This window comes from Phasianus colchicus, chromosome 1, assembly GCF_987193195.1.
Source record: "Phasianus colchicus chromosome 1, bPhaCol1.hap1.1, whole genome shotgun sequence".
Classification (NCBI taxonomy): domain Eukaryota; kingdom Metazoa; phylum Chordata; class Aves; order Galliformes; family Phasianidae; genus Phasianus; species Phasianus colchicus.
Genome location: NC_143436.1, coordinates 37267054 through 37291511, shown reverse-complemented (window position 1 = coordinate 37291511; position 24458 = coordinate 37267054). Strand labels below are relative to the sequence as shown.

Genomic DNA, 24458 nt, shown 5'->3' with positions numbered 1-24458 from the left:
ATCTGAGTGCCAGTGGGAAAAAAAAAAATCAAGATTCTATTTAGCATATTACTAGAGAAGTATAAAGAAAATCAGGGTCCTGAAGCTTGTTCACTCTTCACTAGGAGGTTTATAATATAGTAATTGTTTCAATTAATTCATTAGCACTGAAATAAGGTTCACTGAACATTAATTCCTTATTAGAATTTATGCCTAGGAGCACTGATCTTATTTGAAGATGATGGTGATACTGCTTTCTTTATTAAGAGTGCATTCTTTATTGACAGGATGGAGGTAGCCAGACTCAAGGGAGGACTGCACAATTCTTTTCACTTTTCTCACCATCTTACAAGCATGACCCACCTTGCTTTCATCACCCAATAAATCATACCAAAAGACAGCCTAGTCAGCCACAAGCAAACTGGTTTTGCAAGGACATTAAAGGCTAACCTAACCTGAATTTTATTTCCCGTTATTAAAATGGTCTTTCCATTTTGCCACGGTCATGAGCTATCAACTCACATTATGAATTCCCTCTATAAGCTTTGCATTTTTCTTCCAGATTTAATTTTCTCAACACTTTTGCAATCTTTAATCAGTCTCAAAGGGCTAATTAGCAAGTTTAACACATTTTCACTATCTTTAGGATATAAGCTACGTGAAGGAGGGAGGAATATTTATTTTTTGGTCCACTTATTTCACAGAGTTGATCTTCATTGATGTGCTCTATTAGCATATCTTTCCCTTTAACACCTAGCACCAGCAAGGATCTGTTCCTTTAGGTTCACATCTTAGCGTTTTTCTCTCTGTCCCCAGCTGAGGCCTCTTTATGTTCTATCAAAGAAGAACATCTACTGCTACAGAACAGCAACTCATAAAGGAAATGTCAGTCACGGATTTTCAACAATTTTTGATAGAGCCATTTTCTTGAGCCAATTTTTTGTGGCCAAATCTCTTCTTTTTTTTTTTTTTAAGGAACCAGGTTTGTGGAATTTTTTAAACACTGGAGGATGAAAATTAGAAATGCATCAACCTCAGCTTTCAATGAGAAAGAAATACTGAGAGGTTAGCAACAATGCTCTAAATTTGCCTCTAAGAGAAGTCCTTATACCAAAATTGTATTTTACACTATCATGAAGCTCTCCCAACATTCCCTGGCATACCTATTCTTTTTGCATAAATAATAAGTAGTCTTCAGACCACAAAAGAAGGTGCAATGAGATAGCAAAGCAATGTCAAGACACCAAAACTAATTCTGAATGCACCAGCATGGGTAGCAGAAATAGTTCAGCTGTAGCAGCACAGGGTCCTCCTGAGCTGATTTTCTCCTCCCCGGGCTGTCTCTAAGAGCAGACGTATCCAGAGAAAGACCAACTGTACAGCCTCATGGATATGGTATGTCTGAGGGGTGAAAAAAGTCATGTTGGCAGATCTGAGGAGTATGAATGAGTTTTTGCCACATTTTAGGTAACTGTGCAGATCAGTGGCCTCTAAGCCATTTTTTGGTTAAAAACATTCAAAGAATCTCATTTTCCTGTTCCTGCTGCTACCATGAAGAATGTGAAATATCTTATAACATTTGAAAATATCACTGGGATGAGCGAGTATTTCTGAGTAGTTTTGCCCCCCAAATAACCTCAGTTTCAATTTTTTTGATTTTTGTAATCTGCAGAAGTGGCTACTGAGTCTTCAAAATCTAAAGAAGAAAAACATTTTCCTTCCTTTTATCTCTTTTTCTGGAAATGTGCAAGATTTTTCAGAAAAGATGTTTCTTGCCAGTTTCAGAGGAAAAAAATCCTTCTAGCAGAACACCAACCACTGCTCAGTGAGCCAGCAGGACCTTTCCAGCATTCAGACAGCTTAGAGGGGGAGAAAAGAGGAAGATATTGCCAACAGCTTAGCAGCTGTGAGATGCAGGGCACTGCCATTTTCCTTACTAATAAGTGGAGAACTGTCCTAGTGTACCAAGAGAGATCTAGAAGCACACAGTATGCCCTCATCCACAGGTATCTGCTTGACATTTCACACTGCAGCAAATGTTAGGAAAGAATAACTAACTCTGCAGCAAGCGTGAGACTGGGAAATAAAATCAATCAGCTGTAAACAAACAAAAAACTTTGTTTGCCTCGACTTTAATCTGAAAACTGGCTAAGCTTAGGACTTACACTGGCAAAGGGATCAAAACACAGAGCCCAGGAAGATTCTCCACTCACCACCCTGTTCCAGCATGCAGAAGCTCAGTGTTCTGTATGAGTGCCATGAGCACCCAGACAAACAAATGCCACCATGGCCTGAAGAAAGGAAAACCAAACACTGGTGCTTGGACACCTGTATTGGTAACAGCATAACAACAGGAATGGAACAAAACTAAAGGAAAAAGATAATTAGGATTATATGGTCACAAAGTAGACTTAGTTTTCCTGTCCCAACCTCCAGTCTTCTACAGCTCATGAATTAACTTTACAATAGGAACAAAGAAAGCAGAACCAAAAAAACTTCTAAAATGCTTTTCTGAATTGCTTCCTGATAGGATATGCCTTTCATGAAGGGAGAAAATAACTGCTGTGCTCTGCATTCTTTAAACAATATACTTTGAAATCTCAAAGGAGAAAAAGAAAAGCGAAAATCTGAAAATGGAAAGGAACATGAAATTAGTATGCTCCTTCCGCTGAGAGCGAGGGCAAACAAAACAGAGCCTAATTAGAATTAGCTGAATCCTTCCTTGAGAAGAAAATTGCAACACGGTAGGTATTTTTAGGTAGCACAGAAAGTTTCCTAACTTCCAGAGATGGCAGCAAATTGAAAATACTGACTTGACAAGGATAAAGATCAGAAGGCAGAACCACAAACAGCATACTTATACATACATAGCAGTTCCATAAACTACAGGGAAATCCACTAAGTGAATTCTGAGAAGTTTACAGCTGTGGTAGCAACATTCATAAAAGGCATTTTGCAGCATCCAGCATATTAAGTGCATGAAAAGAAAAGAATCATTTCCTATTATTGCCTTATTCAGTCAGCTACAGCTAACTGTAAGTTAACTGTTAAGTTACAGCTTTCTCAGATTTGGACCAAATCTTAGGATCCTCAGGACCTGACTCTTATCCTGTACCTGAAGGTAAAGATGTCATTCATTTTCATTTTTAGTCACAATTGTGACTAATTTTGAGAATTTATCCTGTTACAATGGTAGGAATCAAACTGTTATGACAAACATGGCCCTTGTGTGAAGCACAGTGCTCCACTTTCGTTTGGGTGCTATTCCAGGTACGTCTAACAGTTCTCACAAGAAGCACAACTTTCTTTGGTTCAAATAACTAATAATGATTTGGCATAGAGCAACCACATTGGGACACTAGCTACATACAACTCAGCAGTACATCAGTTTTTCATTAATAACAGTTCCTTAAGTTTAATCTGCTATTAATAAAATGCTGAAAAGGTAGAGCTTGCATTTCAAACGTGTTCCTTCCATGTCTGTATCTGTTCTGAAAATGTAACAGGATTTCAAACATCAGGTTTGCATAGGCTGCACCAGTGGTAGTTTAAAGGATGACTTTGTCTACTGCAAAACTTCCTGCTACAGAATTAAGTAGAGCATGAATTCTAACTAGTCAGCAGCCCAGGGAAGAGTTATACCAGTACTTACTATTTATAGCTCATGGCAACATCCACAAAGTATTTTCTTCTCTGTCGATAGACATTGTCTTTAAATCCCTTAAGCAAGGAAGAAGAAAGTAATATATAACAAAGACAGAAAATTAGCCGTGAGAATTATAAATCATTAAAGTGTTTATCTAGTACCAAATTATATTGTATTTTGATTAACACCACCTTATGGATTGTAAGAGAAATATATCTTTTGCCTTTTTTCCCCACCAAAGTCCCACAGGGGTGTTTTTAAGATAGGTTTGTGCATAGGTAGTCATTTTTCCAAGGCATTGAAAAAGCAAAACTGTTTTCCTGTCATTTCATCTCATGCAGGTTTTCCTTAATCTGTATGGAGATCCACAGGCAGGCATAAAGCAGAATAACTGACCTTTTCTTAATACATCTGTCATCACTAGAAGACAGAAGGTGCCAAGAGTTCACAAGTAACTCATTTTGAAGATGCTACTTCAGCAGTTGCCATCTTAACCAACACATTAGACTGAGCCAACAGCCTCCAACAGCAAATAACACAACTTGAGCTGCAGATCAAACTCCCTACATATTAGGCTACAGCAGGTTCTTACTTTTTGCATATTAAGTGCAAAAGAGCTGTATTACACATACTGACTAGTCAGTAACAGCCCTTCAAGCTATTCAAAATCAAAACATTCTCTTCTGTATCTACAAAAAATTTAGACGCTTTAGGTTTTAGACAACAAAACTTTCAAAGCAGGACTTGTAACCTCTTGAAGATGGAAAAGAATAGTTATCTAAGTGCCACAATTAGTAGTTCAGAAAGTGCATTTAAATTTCCTCAAGTGCCATGACTTAAATGGGCTGCTCCCATCACCTAGTCACAGCTGAAAAGTAAAACATTTTTTCCTTACTGTTCACATACACAGATCAGCAAAGGGAATGAAAACACAATGTATTTTGATTTGAAATGTTTATGAGTTTGCATGAGAAAACTCAAAAGGTATTTTATGGCCCCATAACCAAAGCTGTGCTGCTAGGGCTGAGCAAGGGAAAATGACAGAGGACTGTAGAGAGAATTCAAGCCTCCACTATCACACAGGACAGCAAATGCCTTACACAACACCCTTCAGGTACTGAGAAATCCAGTGTATACAAGCTGGGAGAACTCCTTGAGAGTAGCTCTGCTGAGAAGGACTTAGTAATTCTGACTGATGAAAAACTTAATGTGAGCCAGCAGTGTGTACTTGCAGCCCAGAAGGCCAATGGTATCCTGGGTTCCATCAGAAGAGGGGTGGACAGCAGGGTGAGAGAAGTGATTGTCCTCCTCTATTCTATCCTTGCGAGGCCCCAGCTGAAGTACTGTGTCCAGGTCTGGGGCCTCCAACACAGGAATTATGTGGAGCTGTCAGAGAGAGTCCAGAGAAGGCCACAAAGACAATTCAAGGGCTGGAGCACCTCTCCTATGAAGACAGGCTGAAGGAACTGGGCTTGTTCAGCCTGGAAAAGAAAAGTCTGGGGGGAGACTTCACATTACAGCTTTCCAATATTTAAAGACAGCTTATAAACATGAGGAAAATCAACTTTTTACATGGGTAGATAGCGATAGGACAAGGGGAAATCATTTTAAACTAAAAGAAGGGAGATTTAGATTAGATGGCAGGGGGAACTTCTTTACTGAAAGAATAGTGAGGTGCTGGAACAGACTGCCCAGGGAGGTCATGGACACCCCTAAAGGTGCATAAGGCCAGGCTGGATGGGAACCTGAGCAGCCGTATCCATTATCTGTGGCAGAGGGGTTAGAACTTGACAATCCTTGGGGTCTCTTCCAACCCAAGCCATTCTATGAGTATACGATTTTTTTTTTTTAAACATGTCATTCATTTGGTTATCAACTTGCTGGGCGTAACTATCATGAATTTCATGCACTCACACTACTGCCTGCCTCTCTAATCCTGCATTTTTGTGGCCTGCTTTCAACAGGGCATAGCACCCTCCTGTGAAATGCTACAGAAGAGTCAAGAATGATGCTATAATCAGCACTGCTCATATAGAGAAGCTTTTTGACAGGCAAAAACTTGTGACATTTTGGAGCATATGTCTGTCTGCTTAATACCCTTTACACTAGCATTGTTACTCAGCTGTAACATACAACAGACAAAATGGAATGGATGATAGCATAGGTGACTCAAATGTCCAGCACGTGCAGTGAAATCAAGACCAAAACCATTAGCCAATATGGAATGGGTTAGAACCTAAACTAGTGCTATGCTGATTCCGTAATGGAGTAATTCTCTTTGGTCTGGCATCAATACATTACTATGAAGGAACAGAGCAGGCATCAGAACTGGCATTTGAAAGGCCAATCACAGATTTTATAGTTTTCTCCCCCATCTCTAATATCTAGCGTGCTGCATGTGCTAACAAATGGTGTGTAAATTATGTTCATAATAGTTCCCTCAAGTGTAAAATATATATTCATATAATGCAAATGTCTTTTTTCATTGTCTGTAAAACTGAAGGCAGATTTTCAGTAGAGCACTCAACTATTTAATGAAGGCACCAGCTCAGAACATAAAACAGTATCAAATGGCTCATCACAATCATCAACTCAAGGCTAGAATGAGTTGCCATTAAGGCCTCTGTTTGAACCAAATTACTGTTAATGGTTGAAGGTAATCAACAGATTTTTCCATTCTGAGAAAAATAGTAGGTAAATCCTAGCTCGTCATTAAGAAGTATGTGGCAGAAATCAGGACCCAGGAACATGCTTCCAACTGCAGGCCCACAGTGCAGGAAAGGCTCATATTCAGGTACTTCAGTTCATTCCTTCCTTTCAGCTGGAAGCTTCCTATAATACCAGTTAAACTCAGCTTTCAGAGTAGGAATAATACAATAAGTTGCCATTGCTCAACCAAGGGGTCCAAAGGTGGAAACCTCGATTTGAAACAAGCAAAAATCCCTTAACACAAATGCTTGCAATCATCTGCTGTGTAAAGAATTAGATGTTAAGCATGTATGGACTTGAGCCAAATGGAATAAAACAAACCTATTTTTTTTTGTCTTTTACACTGAGCATTTGGCACCACTACAGGTATCACTTATGTGAAATGCAAGCTTGACTCCTGTCATTGAAGTCAGGAAACAATGTGAGACACCTTCCCATCTGTTGCATTCCTTTCTGCACAAAGAAACAGGAATGTGCTGCTGTTTTATTTTGCAATTATCTCCTGAGTGGCCAGGAAGTCTTCTTCCGCAATTCCTTTTTCTCTGACAACTAAGTTTATATCTATTCTTATTTAAGAGCCACTTGTGACAGAACTTAAGGTCACATTGATCTAAACTCTTCTCTTTGAAAACTTCTAACAACCAGCTAAATAAAAAGTAAATAAATGAAAATAGGAAAAAAAAAAAGAAAAAGGACAAAGTTATTCAAGAGAAAGTTTTATGGAGGACTTCCTTCTTTCATGTCCAGCTATAGAAAAGGGAAAGGCGACCGATGTCATTTACCTGGACTTGAGCAAGGCCTTTGACATGGTCCCCCACCACATCCTTCTCTCCAAACTGGAGGGATGTGGATTTGATGGGTGGACCACTCGATGGATAAGAAACTGGTTGGAAGGCCGCAGACAGAGGGTGATCATCAATGGCTCTATGTCCAGGTGGAGGCTGGTAACGAGCGGCGTCCCCCAGGGATCTGTCTTGGGACCGGTGCTCTTTAACATCTTTATCAATGACATTGATGACGGAATTGAGAGCACCCTCAGCAAGTTTGCTGACGACACCAAGCTGAGTGGTGTGGTTGACACAGTTGAAGGACGGGATGCCATTCAGAGGGACCTCGAGAGGCTAGAAAGGTGGGCCCGGGTGAACCTGATGAGGTTCAACACTGCAAAGTGCAGAGTTTTGCACTTGGGCCGGAGGAATCCCAGGCATCCCTACAGACTGGAAGGAGAGGTCCTTGAGAGCAGCCCTGTGGAGAAGGACCTGGGGGTCTTGGTAGACGAAAAACTTAACATGAGCCAGCAGTGTGCCCTTGCGGCTCGGAAGGCAAATGGGATCCTGGGCTCCATCAGAAGAGGGGTGGCCAGCAGGGACAGAGAGGTGATTGTTCCCCTCTACTCTGCTCTTGCGAGGCCCCATCTGGAATACTGCGTCCAGGTCTGGAGCCCCCAGTACAAGAAAGACAGGGAGCTGTTGGAGGGGGTCCAGAGGAGGGCCACAAAGATGATCAGGGGACTGGAGCACCTCCCCTATGAGGACAGGCTGAGGGAGCTGGGCTTGTTCAGCCTGGAGAAAAGAAGGCTGCGGGGTGACCTCATTGCAGCCTTTCAGTACATAAAGGGAGCCTACAAAGAGGAGGGGAATCAACTCTTTGAAAGGGTGAGTGACAGCAGGACAAGGGGAAATGGTTTTAAGCTGAGGGAAGGGAGATATAGGTTGGATGTCAGGGGGAAATTCTTTACGGAGAGAGTGGTGAGGTACTGGAACAGGCTGCCCAGGGAGGTTGTGGATGCCCCGTCCCTGGAGGTGTTCAAAGCCAGATTGGATGGGGCCCTGGGCAGTCTGGTCTAGCATTAGGTGGAATGGTGGTGGCCCTGCATGTGGCAGGGGGGTTGGAGATTCATGATCCTTGAGGTCCCTTCCAACCCTGGCAATTCTGTGATTCTGTGATTCTGTGATTCTGTGAAAAGGATAATTAATACACTGAAAACAGGGAACAGAACTAAATACCGACCATGCTCAGAAAAGCACTCAAAACCTGCAATCAGCAGGATTTTTATTTGACTGGCAAAGAATGTGAACAAATTATCTACAATACAATTGTATGTTACACTTACAGGGTGATCTGCATCCAGCTCAGATCCATACATCAATACTCTTTGTGAACATTTGTCTAATTCAGATATCTTCCGAGGAAACCAAGGGACACAATCAAGATCTGCAGAAGATAGAATGTGAGTTAAATATACTGAATATAAGATTATGGCTGTAACTGTGCAAAACATTTGTGAGTCTATGAAACAGTGATACAGAAATAGCCTTGCCTTCCTCATCAGTCCAGATGTTTTCTGGTGGATTCAGAGACACAATATTTGTTTGAAACTTGAGCAACTGGATTAGTTCATTAAATTCCTTCTTACTGCAGTCACAGTCCACAAAAATTTCTACCTCTGAGTTCCTTCTCTTTGATTTTCGTGATTCAATATGAACCATACTCACATGTTTCTCCTGCAGAAAGAAGAAACAATGGGTTAAATATAGACATATCAGTTAGGATTGCAATATTGATGGCATATTCCTCAAGAAAGCTTTTTCAGGTTTCAAATGAAGGTCTCCTCTGGTACAGGCAACCAGCAGTTTCTGATTTTCCACATGTGAATCCACGTAGTAGGAACTATTTCACTGGCACACCCCATAAAGTATGTAAACATTGCATCTCCTTAATTAATACATTCATGCAACAAATTTGCAGAAGGCAAAGACTCCATTTACTGAGGGCTTTGAATCTGCTGATTGTAGACCAGCAGATTACAAAAGCCAAGCAGAATCAATTTTACTCAGGAATACTCTTCCTGAGTAAACCAGGCCACAGGACTCCTTTTCAGCTGACACAGGGAAGATGGTTTCAGACATTCTCTTCTGAAGTAGAGAAAATGGCTTTGATTTACCCTAGGTTTAGAAGACAACATAATCCCACCCTTTCCATGCTCAAATTGCTCAGCAACTGTGTGAATGCAGTTGATCTCTCTGCAATGTCTTCCAAATACATTTTAGAAAGCAATTGTAAGCAAGTTGTTCTCAAGGAAGATCTGACATGTATATTCAGGATTTCAGGTCTGAACCCATTGAATAATTTAAACCAGAGCTGCAATTAACATTTAGGAGAGAAGATGCGTTGAAAACATGTCTCTCTTCCTGCAGTTCCTATTGGTTCACTCAGCCCTCTCCTGCTTCCATTGTGCAACCTGGTTTTAGGTAATCTCCCTCCTAGGGGCTCAGCTCACTCCACTTTCAACATCTGGACAGTCTAGATATCTGCATCAGCCTATGGAATCTGTTCCCAGAGCCAACTCCTGTCATTTAAGCTCAGTATGCTCCTACAATTATACCCCTCTGATGGTTTAGCATGAAGGGGTAGATTCCAAATCACCTCTTAACATTTTCTTCACTGCACAGACTGAGCAGTCTAAGGCTTTCATCATGGTGCTTTGCATGAATTGTCCTTAGAGATGCCTTCAAGTCCTCTTCAATGTATTAATAAGGTAAGCAGACTACACAGAGTACCAGCAGTCAGATTGAAAACCACCAATTGCATGGGGATCTATCCGGAAACCAATGCTTCACAATTTAAGTTCCAGTTAGACAGAAAGCTCTGACCCTGCAAGCACTTAAAGGTGCACTTAAATTTATGACCAAACATTGTTCTGCAACAAGGTTGTCATCGCCATCTGACTTTGAGCACATAATTCAGACTCTGAACATCTCTCTGAAACTGATTCCTTTCATCGTGGTCTGTACAGAGAACTTCAAACCTAATTTATGATGCTGAGAATCACACTTAAGAAATCTAAAGTGAATAGTGCGAATATCACCATCACAAATTAAACTTTGTTCCAGAAAATTCTCTGAGAGTCTTAAATGCTTCATTGAACGACCCATAAAGCCTGAAGTTACACTCTGCAGATTCACTAAAAGTTACTGCACTCCATAGTGCATTAATTTATACCAACAAAGAGTCTGACCTCAGTATTCCTCCTCATCTGATCAGCACAATGATATGTAAGCTTTACCTGAAAGAGCCGGAGAGCCTTCACCAATCCGCCAACTTCATTCTTCAAGGAAAACACCACAGCTGTCTTTCCACCTTCAGAAACTGACTCTCCTTTCCCATTTCCCTTACTGCCTTTTTTCTCCTCATTTTTCCCAGAGCTTGATCTGTTTATCTACAAATGGATAAAGAACAGCATCGATTCAGTTGCAAAAGGGTATTTCCCAAAACTAAGACATATTACACAAAAAGAATTTTTCATTAGAAAATAGCCAAGTTGAACCTATCCAAGCTTAATTTAGAAGTTAATTTATTTACCTGAAACCAGAATCACAGATATATATATACATAGGATACAAATATATTGATTTTTTAGGGCAACACTATCAAAAGTAATAAAGAAAGCGAATGGAGATGATGGTCTGAACTACCACAAAACCACTAATTGCAGTGATGCTATTCTATCTGTAAGTCAGTCCAAGATGATTTTTACTGGTCTGTACTTCTGTATCATCTATTGTCTAGAGTCCAATACTCTCTGACCAGCTGCTTTTAAACGTTCCACACGTGGGGTGCATAATGCTTAGTATGAAACGTACTTAATAGACAATGTGTGATGTTACACAGGAATTCTGATTTAGCAGAGTGATACTTAACACACTGAAAACAGACTACAAATGCAAGTGAAACTTAGCAAAAAGCTGCAATCTCAGTAAACAGTTCAATCACAACATCAAGGTTATTTGCATTACTGGTCTGTCTAGCTGTGAGATCACACTCGGAGACATTGGCCACCACTCACCATGTGTGGATGGAGATCAGTGACAAGTGGTGTCCCTTAGGGTCGGTACTGGGACCAAGGCTCTTTAACACCTTCATCAGTGACAATGACAGTGGTATCAAGTGCACCATCAGCAAGTTTGCCGACAACACCAAGCTGTGTGGTACTTCTGACATGCCCAAAGAACAGGATGCCATTCAAAGAGACCTAGATAGGCTCCAGCTATGGGCACAGGAGAACCTCACGATGTTCAACATATTCAAGTGCAATATCCTGCACATGGGTCATGGCAACTCCTGCTATCAGTACAAGCTAGGGGATGAAAGGATGGAACACAGCCCTAACAAAGAGGACTTGGAGATACTGGTGGATAAGAAGTTGAACACGAGCCTGCAATCTGCCCTTGCAGCCCAGAAAGCCAACCTTATCCTCGGCTGCATCAAAAGCAACATGGCCAACAGGTTGAGGGAGGTGATCCTGCCCCCTTGACTCTGCACTGGTGAGACCTCACCTGGAATACTGTGTCCAGATCTGGAGTCCTCAGTAAATGAGAGACATGGAACTGTTGGAGCGTGTCCAGAGAAGGGCCACAAAAACGGTCTAAAAGATGGAACACCTCCCTATAGGGACAGGATGAGAAAGCTGGGGCTGCTCAGCCTGGAGAAGAGAAGGCTCCAGGAGACCTGAGAGCAGCCTTTCAGTACCTAACAGGGGGGCTGTAAGAATGGACAGACTCTTTAGCAGGGTCTGTTGTGACAGGACAAGGGAAAATGGTTTCAAACGGAGAGATTCAGACTAGATGTAATTAAAAAAAGGTTTGTTTGTTTGTTTTACAGTAAGGGCAGTGAGGCAGTCAAACAGGTTGCGCAGAGAGGTGTGGATACCCAATCCCTGAAGACATTCAAGGTCAGGCTGGACCAGTGTCTGAGCAACCTGTTCTAGCTCTAGGTGTCCCTGTTCACTGCAGGAGAGTTGGACAAGATAGTCATTAAAGGTCCTTTCCAACTCAAACAACTTTATGATTCTCTGATCTTGTGCTCACTGCCACTATGCTGGGAGTACCCAGTCACCAGAAATGAATACATGGATTAAGGCCACTGATCTCCCTGCAGTTATCCTATTAGTGATGTAGTTTTCATACCCATTCTGGGCTGAGCCATGTATTCGCTTCCACCATACCGGTCAGCCTTAACTCAAGGAATCATTCACACTGTAAGAAGCTCTGGAGAGACATCTACATCAACAGTTAATCTATGTAACTGATGGCAGCCATGTATCTAAAGCAAAAGCCTCTCCCTGGTACCCACCAAGATAAGATTAGCTTTTTGCAGACGCTGTGGTCAGTCACATTCAGCCTTATTCATTGAGGTCTCCACAGGCACATCCTCCTGCCAATTGCTACTGAGCTTTCTCCCATTTCTGGGTTTATTGGTCAGCCATGCTCATTAAATTTAAAATATAAATTTTATGCTATCTGTTGTAGTACAGTTCATGTTGCTGCATAATGTCATTTCTCCTGAGAAATCTACTATCTTCTCTTAATCAAGAAGGTGAAAACTTTGCTTCAAACCAAACCTCATCCAGGAGTTTCCAAAAAATGTGGACTTTTTTCAGTTAACTTCAATTCTGTTGAGATGCAACAGAACAGCAAGTTGGGCTTTATAAGCTCTGTAGACAGTTCTGATAATACTGACCATAATTTTCAAAAACCAGCCTGCATTCTCCAAGCAGGTTGTGACTCAGAGAAATGCTGTCCCCAGTGAGATGCTCACCACTTTTTAAACAACAGTATCACCTTTAATATGGACACTAAAAGACATGAACCTAGAAACTAAGAGACATATACAACAATTCCACAACTACTAACAGTTTTTTGGTAAATTGTAGAAAATAACCAAAGAATGGGTGGAATTTTTGAACAGGTCTCAACACATGGTTAAAGCCAAGTTAAGTATCTGTTCCTGTTTTCTTAGAGCTGCCAAGGTGGGTTATCCCACCTGCATAATGTTTGTGGCTCTAAGGCAATGGGCTTTAACAAAGTCTCCCTGCGCTTTCCAAAAAAGATTACATTTCATAAGGAGCTTTTTGTCCCAGGAAAAAGAAATTAGTAAAGTTTAGTCTGATTCCTTTTCCAACCTGTATTAGTTAAGATAGTTTTCTTAGAAATAAATATTGCTGACAGAAATGAGGTATTTGCATCACATCCATCTCAACATAGCACATGTCAAACTGGTTTGCTTTTCTCCCTGATCCCAGTCCACCTTGAGATACCTCCCTCTGCTGTGTGAGACCACTGGATATTCAGCTCCCACTGGACATATATATGTATATGTATGTGTGTAAATGCCTCAGAATACATATATACGTACATTAAAAGCACAAGAATGCACTGAATTAAAAGAAGGGCTAGTTGAACTGCATCTTCAAGGCCAGATTGGATGGGGCCCTGGGCAGCCTGGGCAGTCTACATTAGGTGGGAAGGTTGGTGGCCCTGCGTGTGGCAGGGGGGTTGGAGATTCATGATCCTTGAGGTCCCTTCCAACCCTGGCAATTCTGTGATTCTGTGATTCTTACCAAAAGCAACAACTTAAAACAGCGCAGGTTAAACTACCCAGGCTAGTTTCAGCACATACCCAAAGGTCTCTGTGGTCTCTTCTCATATTTATCATTCTTAAAGCATTTGGAAAAAGTAATTCTGCTTGTGAAGTGAAGACACTCAAACACATTTGCTTTTTAGCAATTGAGCTTATATGGTTCTTCTTGCTGAGGGGTTTGTTTGGGGACAGACAGTCTAGTGGAAGGTCACTTCGGCTTTAACTTCAATAGTATCTGGGATTTGGCTGAGAAGTTTTCATCTGTATGAAGTGCACAGATGCTGTTTATATAGCATCCATGCTTCTTCACTGTAAGCTGTTTCCAGGAAGCTACACACAGAGGATCACAGTCATCCTGAGCACCTCAGTACCACTGATTCCTCAGGGAAACCAAGGGCACCTGGCACCCTCCCTGACTGCCCAAGGTTCAGCACCGCTTCAAAACGAGCGTTATCTGAAGTGATGACTGAAAGCCTCTCGAGTGTAAGAAGACCAGATTAGCTAATCATTACGAACCCAACTGAAGAGGCTATGATATTGCAAGAGCTCAAATCTTATCAGCCATACCTGTTATTTGATTATAAAGTGTTTTAATGGTAAGCAGATCAACCGTCCTAATGAAAATGAGTTGTCTGAGAGTACTCAGGAACAAAGGAGTGAACTACAGGATAACTCAAGGAAAGTAACTCAAACAAAACCTGTAAAACAGACGGATCCCATTGAATTCAACATTTTTGACAGAAACAAAGCACACACAAACAAGGATATTACACATTTTCCTGTAAGGCCAGTTCACAACTGCTACAAGCAAGCACATCCCGTGGGTTCTACTCAAATTCTCAAATCCCCCACACGCTGCAGAGTTGATATACAATTTTATGCGCTCTAAGTTTTGAAAACCCGAAACATTCACCCCATTCAGAGCGGATGAGACCATCGGCACCCGTTGCTAAGCCTATTCGGAGCCGCTCAGCCGCGAGGACACGCCGGCACCGCGCCGTTCTGACCGCCGCTTGCTGCCATCAAACACGTTTGAAGAGTCACGCCGCGAGGTCTGTAAGCGCTCTGACACAGCCTTGGCGCTCGGGCACAGCCGTGCTGGGCTCCCGCGCTCTGAGAGCGCTGCAGCAGCGCGGCTTACCCTCCGTGCGCGCCTTCCTAGCGAAACTTTCGCTGTTGTTTGAGGACACCCTCGCGGCAGCGCTGGGGAGCAGCACCCGCTGGACTCTCAGCAGCCGCCAGCGATACCTGCAGCCGCAAGGTGAAACCCGCGGGCGGGCAGCTCGCCGCCCTACCTCCGGATCCCCCCACCGCTTCGCTCCCTGCCCCGCCACTTACGGTGAGGCCGCCGGGGCGCTCCTCCGGCAGGGCCGAGTCCAGCGAGAAGCCCCTCCGCGCCCAGTACTTGCTGGAGAACATCATCATGGCGGGCTGCATGGGACCGGCCGGGCGGGGCAGCGCCACGCTCTGCTCCTCGTTCGCCGCGCCGCCTTTTATACGGCCCCGCGGGGGCTGACGGAAAGCCGCCGAGGGGGGACCCGACGGCGCTGACGGAGCCTCGCTTACCTCATCCGCCGCCGGGCAGCCTTCAGCCCTCGCGCCACAGCGGCCCCCGGAGCAGCGCGGCTGCGGGGCGACCTCGGGGCAGCGGCCGCAGCTCCTCACGTCTCAGCGCCCGCCGCGGTGGCCCGCCTTGAACCCAACCGCAGAGCCCCAAACCACCCCGCGTTAGGAGCTCCGGCCCCACCGGCTGGCTTTGGGCAGGTGGCCGTAGGGAGCACGTGTGGACGCGGGGACGGCGGGCCTCGGTGCACGCCGACGATAAATAAATGAGTGAAAAGTTGCACAGAGTTATTTCCACGTCGGCTTTGATGTGAGGAGTTCTTTGATGTAGGAACTCATCTTTTCTCTTTTTTTTTTATGAAGTTCTTCAGTGAAAAATGTGGGTAGGTTCAGAAAGGAAGCATTAAGGGGTAGGAGAACTGTCTTATAATGAAAGGCTTAACAAACCTGCTGTATTAAAGCGTGATTGATGACATGGAAAGAGTACTTCCATGAAAAAGGATGCTTAATTGGAGAAAGCTTTTTAGCCGAGGCAGAAACGGCTGTTTTCCATCTCGGTTATATAAGGGCCAGGCTGTGATCATAAAACTCTCTTCTAAGCACAACATCAACGAAGCAATTAATTATCTACGGAGGTGAAACAGTCCTGTATGGATCCTGCAGGTCTGTTTTTGTATTGGACAGCTTCACCTGTCTCTGAGTAAATTGCTTATGTCTCAAGGGTAAAGATTTTTTCTAAAGAATTTGCTTCCTACTTAATATCAGGCCTGTAGAGCCTCACAAATTGTAAATGAGCAGAAAGTAATTGCTAAGACAATAATTTGATACTTGACTACTTGTGAAATAGTTTTAGGATCTTTTATTTTTCTTATACCCCCATACTGAAAACTAATACTCAATTTGTCACTTACTGTTGTCACTTTTTCTTCCTATTTTTCCCCTCTCCACATCTCTCACTTTCCAAAACTTTTCCATTGGCTACTTTGAGCAAGTTATACAGTGTAGAACCGAACACTGGATTGGGGATGCTATGGCAGTAAGTTTGTTCAAATATGTGCTCACTTTTCTCTGTTCCGAAGCACCAGGTAAAATGGTCACTGCTTCCCCTTGGAAGTGTCCAGTTGTGCTTTCCCTGCAGCAGCCCTAATTGGCATCACATGGCATTCACATGCATAGAAAGATCACATGGATTAAGAATAAACAGTTAAAATCAGACTTTGAAGCTGAAAGACTGAGCAGAGAGCTACTCAAGGAAAGTAGCAGAAAGGCCTAGTTCTCATGGTGCTATGTTTCGTGCTACATCTAAGGCTCAGCTACAGCTTGCTCACTTTATGTAAAGTCAGTGTCTCTATCCTTGCTAGACTCAGTATCTTTTACCTGACATTTACATACCTGCGTCACTGAGGAATCCCTTTTGGTCATAAAAAGAGACATCATCTCAAAAGGACAACAGGAAGCTTTGTACTGTTTTGTATGATGAGATCTCACCATTTACCACAAACAAACCAGCAAAAGTTTCAAGTCTAAACCAGCCCTTGTCAGATGGATGAGCCTTTCAGAAAATGCCTGATGTTCAGGACTGAATTGGGATCACAGCTGCTCCATTTAATAATGGTTCTTCCTTTTGCTTGGCAACAAAATTGCACAATATTTGGTTCCCTTACTTGCTCCTGTAATGCAAATCAATCATTTTTGTCTTGCTAACCCACAAAGTTTTGTTTCATTTTTCCAGTTGAGGGAAGGATGGATGTCTGCAGGTGTTAATTCTGTCTCATACCTGAAGTTACCAAGAGATACTCTCTTTCACGTTTATTCATTATTTTTAATAATAGGAACACAAGTCAGGTCTTTGGATTTTGATATTCCTGTTGGCTGTGCCTGAGATACCCAGTCATCATTCCTGCTATTGAACAGTTTGTGGGAGAGAGATTGCTTAGCATTCTCCAAATGTTCCAGTGATGACAACAAGCTCTACTAAGCAGGCTTTTCTCCATCATGATGACAGAGCGCAGTTTTATCTGCTGCTAGATGCTAGTTCTGCAGCTCAACATCACACAGATCTGAGATGACCCTGCTACCCTCAACCTTGCTAATGATCACAGCTCTGTCTGGTGGCTGGATCCTGGCAAAGATTTTCTGTCTCTCATAAACTCTTCAGGATGACTTACGAATGCAAAACAAACAACAGTGTGTTGTGTTGGCATGAACTATGCAACAGGTAGGCACAAGACACGTGGTTCAACTGTTTTAGCCACACTGACTCCCTGTGACTGCCACAAAGAGATTGACAAGAAAGTATTATTTTGCAACTCATTCTGTAGGTGGACTTTTTCATACAGATGCTAGATTGAAGGACATACACTTATAGACTGAAAATGTTTATTCCTTTGTTCAAGTCACACTAAAATAAAGCTGATATATGGCTCTGGGAATAGTGCTAAGCTAGAGGTTTTGTTTAGATCAATCTATTTCTCTGTAGTTCACAGTTCCGTTTACATAAACCAAGTAAAAACTTAAAATTGCTGGTCAAAAAAAAAAAAAGTTGAAATTCACTGAAGTAGCTATTCAAAAATACCTATTCTATAACATATTTCAGAGTGCCACATGGCAATCTTACTTACTTTGAAAGATGCACTTAATGTTTATAGTAAGAAATAAAGGTACCTTTCTAGCACACAGGGATAAGCTCGCTTTCATTTCTAAAAGGCTTCTTATTGCCTATAATCAGAAGTCAAGTAACTCTAAGATCTCTGGTTTACACACATTTTCTTTCCTGTTATGGGAGAACAAAGTCACAGTTGACTGAACTCCTAAGATGTATTCTTTGTAAGAAATATAGAATTCAAGTGGAAAATTAGCTCTAAAATTGAAGTAGATCTGTGGGCTTTTCTCAACTTTTAGTCATTTTTTTCTTAGAGACACTGACTGTCCATTTCAGCATAGCTTTTCTTAAATCTGCTTGTAAAATAGCTTGCAATAGTTTGATGATATATACTAGCAATGTTAAGTGTTTCCATTTGATTTTAGCAGGAGGTTAAAATTCACAGAGCACGGTAGAATCATAGAGTGGTTGGGGCTGAAAAGAGCACTTAAGATCATTTAATTCCAACCCACCTGCCATAGGCAGGGATACCTCTCTCTAGCCCAGGTTACTCACAGTCCTATCCAGCCTAGCCTTTAACGTCTCCAGGGAGGGACACCCACAGCCTCACTGGGCAACTTGTTCCAGTGTCTCACCACCCTCATAGTAAGCAATTTCTTCCTGATATCTAGCCTGAATCTATCCTCTTCCAGTTTAAAGCTTTTTCCTCTCGTCCCACCGCTACATGCCCTTCTAAAAAGTCCCTCTCCAGATTTCCTGTAGGCCCCTTCAGGAACTGGAAGGCCACTATATGGTCGCCTGGGAGCCTTCTCTTGTCCAGGATGAAGAGCCCCAGCTCTCTCAGCCTGTCTTTGTAAGGGATCCAGCCCTCTGATCATTTTTGTGGCCATCCTCTGAACCTGCTTCAACAGCTCCATGTCCTTCTTGTGTTGGGGGCCCCAGAACTGGACACAGTACTCCAGATGAGGTCTTAGAAGAGCAGAGTAGAGGGGCAGAATTGCTTTGACCTGCTGATCACACTTCTCTTGATGTTCCCAGAATACGGTTATATACACCACGAATTAATCTGAATTTACCTCTGCTTGCCAGATCACCATGAAGTCTTTGTCTACAGGTTTCCTACAGTGAGAAGGAGAACTTCCAAGTCATCATGTCAGAAATAAGTGAAGCTATGGAAAAGTATTAAAAGAAGCATAAACAAAGGTAGGCATCACAAAGATCTAAAAATGGAAAGAAGAATATTAACTCAATAAAAGGTCAGAAATGCAAGGAGAAGAAGAACAGATACATTTATTATTACTGCAAGCGATGATGACACAAGCAGAAAATTGAATTCTCATAACATAACCAAATCATAATCTATTCAGGGCTTTGTGAAATCATTCACAAATGCACTAACCAAGGGGCTTCTTCAACAAGGAAAGGTGTATGATCCTTTCCCAGGTTACCAAAGATGGACATGCTAACTCTTACATTCATTTCTCTAAATGAGAAATGTGTGATGCAAACATAGATTTTATTTTTAAGTCATGAAGATGAAAGAGGCACAGTTTTTCAAGCAGCTAACAAAATTATCCCAAGTTCTAATAGCAATAAGGGGATTTTAATTCACCAACAGCTGTTATTTGGTATCTACGAAATGATAGACTGACTAGGAAGATCTGTAAATACGGGTGATAAAATTTGGTTCAGGATTTGGAAGAAAACATCAAAACAGAAAACCCTCATAGATTGGATATGAGCCAGCAGTGAGGAATGTGTTGAAAATATTATGCAGAGTGGGGATTGCATTGTCTTTAGCAAAAGAAAGGTCAGAAAAGAACGCAGAAATGGAGAATTTCAGAAAAAGAACTTCAATAAATTCAGTGTTATTACAACCTTCAAAAGAAGGAAACCGAATGTAGAAAGACAGTACTTTCCTTCCAGTACTGGTTTTGGCTTGAGTAGGGTTAGTTTTCTTCATAATAACTCATATGGTGCTGCATTTTGGATTTGTGATGAAAATCGTGTTGTTAGCACACCAGTGCTTTACTGTTGCTGGGGGATGCTTATACATCATCATGGCCTTTCCTGCTCACGCTGCCCCGTTAGTGAGTAGGTTGCAGTGCACAAGAAGCTGAGAGGAAACACAGCCAGAAACAACTGACCCTGACAGGCCTAAGGGCTATCTCACACCATATAATATAATGACCAGCAATAAAAATAGGGGAAAAGAGGAGAGAGATGGGACGTTTGGAGTTAATGGCATTCATTTTACTAGGTAGTTACACATGATGAAGCTGCGCTTTACTGGAAATAGCTGAGCATCTGCCTACTGATGCAAAGTAGTGAATGAATTTCTTGTTTGCTTTATTTATGCACACATCTATTGCTTTATCTTATAAACTTATCTTGACCCGTAAGTTTTCTTACTTTTTCCTCTTCCCCATTCTACTGGGGCTTAGCTCCCCACTTGGACTAACCTACAGCACTCACTAAAGGAAGAAGTTAGAAGTTCATCTGGGAAACTATTTCACTGAAGAGAAAATGCAGTCTTCTACTACACTTATAGTACTAGTATTACTATGATACTACTAGTATTATAAATAATTAGTTTCATTGCTGCCTATTCAAAAAGGTTACATGCAGGAGATGAAAATTAGGGCTGAGCTTCTAAATATGAACAGCATAACATATTAATGTGTAAGATGCTGAAGAAGGTGCTGGAGCAGGTCCAAAGAAGGGCAACAAGGCTTGTGAAGGGCTTGGAGAATGTGCCCTACAAGGAGAGATTGAAGGAATTGGGACTGTTTAGTCTGGGGAAAAAGAGGCTGAGGGGAGACTTTATTGCTCTATTCCAGTATCTGAAATTGGGGTTTGTCTCTTCTCACTGGTGACAGGTGACAGGACAAGGAGAAATGGCCTCAAGTTGTGCCAGGGGAAGTTTAGGTTGGATATCAGGAAACACTTCTTTACAGAAGGGGTTGTTAAGCACTGGAATGGGCTCCCCAGGAAGGTGGTTGAGTCACCTGGATTTGTTTAAAATCCATTTGGATGTGGTGCTCAGGGACATGATTTAGTGGAGGGTTTAGGGTAGTATGGTTAGGTTGTGGTTGGACTCGATGATCTTTAAGGTCTTTTGTAACCTGAGTGATTCTATGATTCTATGATTCTATAAAAGCTGTGGTATAAAATTCATAGTAATTATTATAGGACCTTAACAGACTTTGATTTTTTTCTATAAATACAGCAGCAGTCAGGAAAAAAAAAAAAAAAAAAAAAAAAGTATTAGCCCACAACTGAACACAAGAAAATGACAAGACAAAAAATAATTTAAAATGACCTAAATATTAATGCTTTTTTTTTTTTTTTTTTTTTTTTTAATTATTCTTTGCTTAAGGAATCCACTGTGACCAGTGGTCTGTCATAGTTAATAGCAGGGACAGAGAGATAAGCTCTCAGCTTTTTGCAGGATAAAACAACATTGGAGAATAGTTGGGTAAGTCTGATAATAATGAATGGCTTGGCACAGAGGCACAGAAACCACACTAGCAGAATAGGCTCATTAAATCTCTGCCATCAATAATTGTTCTGAGAACTTAGGGGATGGAGAGATGGCAAAAGATCAAAATGACATAAATCTTTGAAAAGATATGTGGGGGAGGAAGAGTTGAAGACTTATAAATCTGTCTAATTTTTTCTTTCTTTTGGAAAAAACAGTAGTATTATTTGTAAGCACCTAAAAGATAACAGATGATTAAACAGTCATGATGGATTTGCTGAGAACAGACTGAGTCAAGCTAATCTCATTTCCTCCTATGACAGTCCTGTGGATCGAGGCAAAACAATTCACGTCATAAATCTTGGTGGTAGTGAAGCATTTGGCATAGTCTCATAACATTCTCACAAGACAGATAAGGAAAAGATGAAACTAATAGATTAGACAAAAGGACAGGTTCGCTGTTAAATGGAAAGGTGTAAGGAACAGGAGAGGCACAAGTACCTGTCCCCATTCCTATACCATGTAGTGGCCACCCTTAACTTTCCACTGTACCTAACTTGGAGGTGCTTAGGTGCTTAACAGTTACAAAAATTAAGCAGATCCTGGATGTGTGTTGTTAGGGAGCTTCTTGTAGACCAGCTGCACAATTATGAGAAGGCAGAGTTCACGTCAAGGGAGTCAGAGGTTACAGAATCATCACCATTCACTCTACCTGGAAGCATACAAACACCTGAAAAGTGTTAAAGTAAGATTCTGCAATATTTGCAAGCTATCCTCCAGTCCTGTTCAATGCAGGTAATCTCATCCAAGCTTCTATGTCTGGTTTGCATCTCAACAGTTGGGAAAATAAATTATATGGACCAAGACTTGTCCGGATGGTAGAAAGAAAAATGATTGGTACAGGAAAAAAAAAAAATAAAAAAAATGTTATTCCAATTACCTTTGTCCTAAGCAGAAGTAAAGACAAAACTAGGAACACAGAAGATTGCTGGAAGGAAAAAATGTTTCCAGGTCAGTACAGAGAACAGAAGAGTCACCATACAGCAAGAGCCATGAGGCCATGAACCACTTGCCTGCAAGGCTGTAGATGGAACCTTACAGGAAGCCTTGAAGAGATTAGACAAGCAGGTAGCAGATGTAAGATACGCCTTCCAACAGGAGATACTCTCTAGTCTATTGTTCACGAGCTTTTAGAAGTGCCTTCCAATACTGCAAATCCATGATTTTAACAAATATAGGTATACACATACCCAGGTATATGCTCACAGTGAAAAAATGTGCAGTACAATTGATCTGGAGACAAGAGGTATTTAGCTCTGAAATACATCAGGTCCTCTGCGTGATCCACTGCACACCTGCACAAATGGATCCTGCTGGCACAAGCAAGCCAGCAGTGCAAGGGAGAGAGCAAGGAATCAGGAGTGACACTTTCTCTAGCAGTAGTCATGTTGGTTTGCTGCTGGAAGAATCACCAAGTCCTTGAACCCAAATGCCTATATATTAAAGACCTTCTTGGCCTCCTATGCCAGTTACTTTAAAAATCAAATCAGAAGAGCACGTAGAAAGCTCTCCAACACCAACACCCAAAGCTGGCCCGTGCTCATGTAACTCAAAGCACAATTCCATTGAGGTCCAATTCAATCACCAGAAGCATGTGGGAGAACTTTCTGGTGTTTCAACTTGCAGAGTTATGACAGAAAACAGAACAACTGAATGCGAGTTGCTTCTGCGTAACACAATTGTTTCTGTATCAGATCTAAACAACCATTTAAGAAGTGTCAACTTCAAGAGGAAGGATTAATTTATTACTAGCACAAGGTAGACATCATGAAGAATGGCTGCTATCATTTCATACTGCGTCTGGCCTGGATGGAGTGAGCTTTCCTCATAGCAGCCCCTATGGTGCTGTGCTTTAGATTTGCAGCTGTACACTGCTGGTAACACTGATATTCTGGCTCCAGCTGAGCGGGCTGTGCACAGCACTGAGGCCTTGTCTCCTCCTAATCAAGGGGTGGGCACAAGGTTAGGAGCAAGCACAGCCAGGAGCTGGCTCAATCCAACTGAAGGGACATCCCTTGCTGCATGACACTGTGCTCAGCCAGAGAAGCTCAGGGAGAGGAGGAGGAAGCAGAGACATGTGCAGTCACGGTGTTATCTGTCCAGATGTGCTGAGGCCCTGCTTTCCATGCAGCAGCTGGACGTTTGCCTGCCTATGGATGTAGATAATGAAATCCTCTTAATGCTTTGCTTGCAGGAACACCTTTTGCTTTCCCTGTTAAACTGCTACTGTCTCCATCCATGAGTATTCCCACCTTCCTCTGTACCCATCCGCAGAGAGAGCCTGGATGGGCACTCTGCTGGGGTCAGCCAGAGGAACAGTGTGGCCAGCAGTCTCTCTTTGCCTGGGCAAAAAGTTTGCTTCTACACAATGGGGCCCTACAGTTTGTTAAAAATATATCTGAAAGGCATAAGAACTAACGTTACAGTAGGGTGCATGTATCCTATATAATCAAAACTTACATTATAATCCAATTCCTTCAAAACATAACCCATCTGGAAGACTTAATTTATTTGAATTACATGGAGTTTGAAATATATATTGACTCAATTCTGACATTTATTTGGGATGAGGTAAAAAGTGACATCCTACAAATTATTTTTTTGTTTAGAATGCATCAGGAAATTCAATTTGTGCAAAGATACAGCTATTTAACATGAAAATATAGCACACATTCTCTGCAAAATGTTTATGGTTAAAATCCACACTTAAATGAAAAGTGAAATTAAAGCTGAACATATACGAGGCCTGCAGTGCAGTAACATTATAACACTTAATTGAATAGCAGACATTATCAGGTCCTACTAAACATGAAGCATAATTCATTGTGTTTTTTTAACACCATTAGAAAAAAAGCATTTGAAAGCATCTTTAAATCAAACATAACTGCACATGCATATGAAATCTGTCTGCTAGATTAGGTATGTGTCTTACTGATGCTCATGTGCAGCACATGCATCAGATTCAGGTGCCTAACTGCATAAGCAGAACCAAGGGTTGG

General features: G+C 41.8%; 1 protein-coding gene across 3 annotated transcripts in view; it reads right to left on the bottom strand.

The window, feature by feature from the left end:
• The window catches only part of TPH2 (tryptophan hydroxylase 2), a 54025-nt gene extending 38715 nt beyond the window's left edge, over positions 1-15310 (bottom strand). For 2 of the 3 annotated variants that reach the window (XM_031589703.2, XM_090138818.1), the window contains exons 1-5: positions 15092-15310; positions 10401-10553; positions 8655-8838; positions 8448-8548; positions 3632-3699 (exon numbers count right to left, since the gene is read on the bottom strand). In XM_031589703.2, the coding sequence (XP_031445563.2) occupies positions 3632-3699; positions 8448-8548; positions 8655-8838; positions 10401-10553; positions 15092-15190 (605 nt within the window). In that variant the 5' untranslated portion in view covers positions 15191-15310. The other variant, XM_090138810.1, reaches the window with a different exon arrangement.
• Between the last annotated feature and the right edge of the window lie 9148 nt (positions 15311-24458).